The 5000-nt window shown below is 40.2% G+C and overlaps 1 protein-coding gene across 1 annotated transcript in view; it reads right to left on the reverse strand.

Moving 5' to 3' along the window:
• Positions 1-5000, reverse strand: part of LOC138054068 (tyrosine-protein kinase BTK-like) — a 164773-nt gene that overhangs the window by 91980 nt on the left and 67793 nt on the right. Inside the window, exon 7 of the mRNA XM_068900578.1 lies at positions 1236-1292. Within this exon, the coding sequence (XP_068756679.1) occupies positions 1236-1292 (57 nt within the window). The remainder of the gene's footprint in view (positions 1-1235; positions 1293-5000) is intronic.

The raw sequence follows: 5000 nt of genomic DNA on the forward strand, positions 1-5000 counted from the left end.
GGTCAGGCGCTCTCTCAGTATTTTGTCTTATATTGAGCACTTTGATGTTGCTTCCACAAAACTCCTCCAGGGGCTCGTAGAGGAGGTGGGTCAGATGTTACTTGACCTCAAGCTGTCATAGGCTAGGGCAATCTCCCATCTTGCCAATATTGAAGCTAAGCTTTCAGATAAGATGATCTTGGCTAGAAGGGTATCCTTTTTAGATCGCAGAGGACCAGAAACTCAAGATTTACCTGCGTGCCACCTCTGCGATCCAAAGCGCGTCGTTAGCAGGTCAGCTTAAAGCAGTGACCTAGGTATAGGCAGAGCGCAAGCATGATCCTGCTTGGTTCAGCCTTGTTCAGGCTAGCCTCTTCCAGCCTGCTCCACCCAGGTAACTCCACGAAAGCGTCCAGGCCGGCAAGCCCCAGGAGGTCATGCCAAGAAGCCTAGAACACTTCTGGCTTGACAGGGCGGTGGCCTCCCCCTTTCCTGCAATTAGACTTGCTTTAGAGCTGCCGCTCCTCACAGCTCGGGGGGAATATTCGGGCTTCTGCTGCTCTAGAAATATTTGTTGTCGTTTTCCTGAAGTCAAGTTTAAATTAGTCTCCTGGAATTCATTCACCCTTTTTAAGTGTCTTTGATTGTATTCTCCTTTATTTCGTTGTTGTTTTTCTAATCGATGTCTCCTTTTGGTTGACCCTCATTTAACATATGTTTCACACTTTTATCCTTTTCAGTTAATATCAATATCTAGTACATATTAAATGGAAAAACTGGAGCGAGTTGAGATATATAATAGTTTGGCCTCGGCAGTTGCATTCAGTACAATATGCGGACTGACAGTTAAGGGATACATATTGCTTCCAAATATTCCCCGAAAACCTTAAAGAATTCTTAGATACGGCTTTGCGCTTTTGTTACAATTCTACATAAACAGCGCATTTACATCAATGGGCGCAATGTAAATATGAGGATGCTGTTGACTTAGCATTTTATTCTTGTTAGCTGACGTTTACAGTGAACTGAAACGTCCCGACTTCTTCTGCTATTTTTCCACAAGAATAAAATTATCTTTATCCAACCCTTATGTAAATTGCCCTTACTGCTAAGCCATGTCAATTTACTCACGAAGTAAAAACCAAAGTATTCCAAGATAAGACTTGCCTATTAAAAGCTGTGTATAAGGTAGTTCTTAATCATAAATGATTACCAGAAAAAGAAACCAGCTTAGTCAAGTCTTAACTGATACATACCTTTCACTCTCCGAACTTTGTCTTTCCACGAAATTACTTGGAATATATCCCTGGGTCCTGACCAATAAAAGTTCAATAGAAGTATGATGTACATATGAACCAAAAAGAACAAAAAAATCGATGATTAGTTGACAGACAAAATTCTACCATCATACCTATAAAAGAAACCTTGAGGGTCGAATAAAAAAATAGCAAAAACCCAATAAGACATCTGCAATAACTGAAAAGGCAGCTCACTTCATCCTTAAAACTGACTACTGAAGTGATTAAACTCTCTGTTGAATGCAAACTTAAACGCAGAAATACCACTAGTTGATCGCAATTAATCGTTCAACTTTTATAAACATACATTCACCCAGTGCCAATTGTATATTTACAACAAAACGGTTAGTGTTAGGCTTTGTGTCATCTTAACTGTTTCGTTTAGTTTAGGGGTAAAAATAAAAAGACACTGATAGGGCAGAGCATTGACGAACCTTTGTATAAATTTGATGATAACAAAATTGGTGGGTTAGTAGTTGTCGATTATACTAAAGCAGTCGATATGGTTGCTCATGCTCGATAAGTTCAACGCTTATATACGGTGTTTAGGGATCATAGCTGTGGTGTTTCAAGTCCTATCTTTCGAACTGGCGTCAATTGGTGCCATTGCCTGATATGATATATAGCAACTGTTATGGTCTTAGGCCCTTTGTTGTTTGTTGTTGTCATAAACGATTTGCCGTTTCCATTTGGACGATACGACAATAACTTCATATACAGGGTGGAGTAATTCAAAACTGCAGGACTCACTGAAGGACGCTTTGTCGGAAGTGGTTAGCCGGATGTTGGCTAATACGTTACATGTACCAATGAATGAAGAGAAGACCATGTTTTGGTTGTTACCGGAGAGCGGCTATGCAGTAAGATTACTCACCAGAAGTTCCTACAGCAGGCACTAAGTTAACCAATGTTTCTACATGTAGTGCAAAATTACTAGGGCTAGAATTTGATCACGTAACATCTTTTTCACAGCACGTAGATAACTTATGCAAAAAAGCTGTCCGAATCGGTTCTAAAAAAGACCACGCAGACGTACGTGATAAGGCAACGTTTTAATGTCCAAGAGTAGCTTAGTTCTATGTCATGATGGCGGACTAGCACAGGAAAAGAAATAAACAAGTTCCAGTCCTTTATTCCACGCATACCATGACATCCCTCCCCTTTGTAAAGAGAACATAGGTGACAATAGGTCCAGAGGATCAAACTCCCCAACGGCAATCAGTTCTTAACTTAACGATAAATAATAATTTAATAGTATTGTTCACAAAGTGAGCAGGTCTTGTACAGTCATCGGAACCCTAGATTACTTTACTAGGTAATATATAGATTTAGCCAAGCCTAAAAGCGAAGCTCCCTGGTTATTTATTCTTACTGCCTGTAGGATTAGTGAAAATAAAAGGTTTTCGAATTGTCTGCGTTGTTGTTTCCGGTTGCTGCTTGATTAATTAACTCATTTTCTTTGCTTTCTTCTATGGAAAAATTCAGTGCCTAAGTAGTGAATTCCAAGGTAAATGTCTCGCGAAAAACCGACATTACATGAATCATGAAGCGATGAGTGCGGTATCGGTTTTTCAAGTGAAATTTACTTTGGAATTCACGATTTTGGCAATGAATTTTTCTTGAATCGCACGAGCTTTAAAAGAAAACAAACACACCCTCAGCGAACAAATTGAAAGGAAAAAAAGCCATATCGAGCCAACTGCCAATAGCCAGCGAATAGGAATCACGCTAAAATTAGAAACCGTCAGGAAACTTTGTCAGTTCAAGGCCAAAGAGGAGTTTTACTGACGTACTTTATTCCACTTTATCTCTGAAAAGGATATCATTCACATTTTGTTGTATTTCATTGAAATACGCCTTGGCTTGGAACAAGACTCGGCAAAATACGGCAATGCAACCAAGAAAGGACAATGAAACTTCAAACAAGATCCGCTCCAACAGGACCCAGCGATATATTCCAAATAATTTCCCGACCTGTGCAGTGCAAACTTCGTTCTGGCAAATTCGCGCTAAAATTTTTCTGTATGACGTATGGGTTGTGACGCAAGACCCCTCATTGCCTATTCCATTTAAATCTTGACTTGTTCGTTTCAGTTTTGTATTTTTGTCGGTTCTGGCGCAAACCATTTGCTGTAACACTAAACCATTTCAGTTTCTACTGAACCATTTGTCATCACGCTAAGCCATTTGGGATAACGCTAAACCGTTTCACATTACGGTAAGCTGATCAATGTTACGCTAGACCATTGCACTTTACGATTAACCATTTGCAGATAAAATAAGCCATTTAACACTACCATTAACCGTTTGTAACGTCACTGAAGCAGTGTACGGTAAGCTGGACAGTTGGCCGTGTCACTGGATATCATGTTGCAGTACGCTGATCCATTCAAGACTTGAGTATGTCATTTGAACAAGTAAAATTACACCGGTCGTCTTTGGCACTGACCAATTCTGTGTAGGCTGCGATGATTGCATGAGGTGACTGATCTATTTCATTATACACTTGACCACTCGTTTTTTCGCTGAATCAGTTCACCAAGTGTCTCTACACAGTTTCTGAACTGCATAAACCATTTAATGTTTGGCTATCTCATTCCTCCAAAGGTGACTTGTCCATTTGTGTTTTAAATAACCCGTTTCAAATTCTGATAAACCATTCTACTAAAGACAGTTACAGTAATCCGGTTTATTCTTAACGGTTTACAAGGCTTGTATTTTTGGCGGTGACGGCTGCCCATACCCAAGGATGTTTGCTGATGATATTAAAATAACCTTTTCTCTCAGCACACGGGCTGATCTGCAGAATGGTTTAAATTCAGAGTTAAGAAGTCTTAATCGATCCAACAAACTGAGTTTGAAAGTTGCGATAACCGAATTTATGGTTCCAGGGCATTTCTCCAGGATGAAGTCCACCCTCTGTGGAAAAATATCTTGACTAGCACAGAGTCCGAAGGGAAGGCAAGTGAACCTGAACATGCCGAATGGGCTATTAAAGGTAGTTAGGTAGGAAAACTACTCATTGAGAACTACAGACTAATAACGGTGACGGGTATCCAACTGGGTTTCCTTTGAACCTGTGAGTGATCTCTTCAAGGGTTGGTGTATGATGATGCGTTCTCTTGACAGCGAGATTATGATCCTTGGGGTCGAGACAAATACGCCAGCGCCCATTTGACTTTTTGGAGTAGGCCACCCTTGAAGCCCAGTCAGTGGATTCAGTCACTGATTTAATAACTCCCAGATTGACCACCTCATTGAGTTTCTTCTTACATCAACCTTAAAATGTTGTTACGTGCTGGAATAACCAAGAGATGTCCGCGAACAAGGCATAAGTGAAAAAGACCTCCCGAGTACAATATAAGTCACTCAACAAAAGTGTGACAACGAGAAGTTACCCTTTTTACTATTATTTAATTATACACTGTTACAATTACGTCCGTTAACGATTAAATTAAGCAGTTCCTAAAACAGGCTTACTGTCTTTTATGGCCATACAGGTAATCTTGATTAACTTTGCACTCCAAGTTCCACCGACTGTAGACGACAATGGTTGGCTTTCTTGATTCACTGGATTCTTTCCACTCACTGGATTTCCTGAGCACACAAATTCTTACGGTGGACTTCAAAAGGAACTCTGTATTCTTTGTCTTCTTCCATTCTCGGCTATCGTCTCTTTCATCTCTCTGGATATAGCAGGGTCAAAGGTTATAGACCCACTAT

This window comes from Montipora capricornis, chromosome 6 (assembly GCF_036669925.1).
Source record: "Montipora capricornis isolate CH-2021 chromosome 6, ASM3666992v2, whole genome shotgun sequence".
NCBI classification, from domain to species: domain Eukaryota; kingdom Metazoa; phylum Cnidaria; class Anthozoa; order Scleractinia; family Acroporidae; genus Montipora; species Montipora capricornis.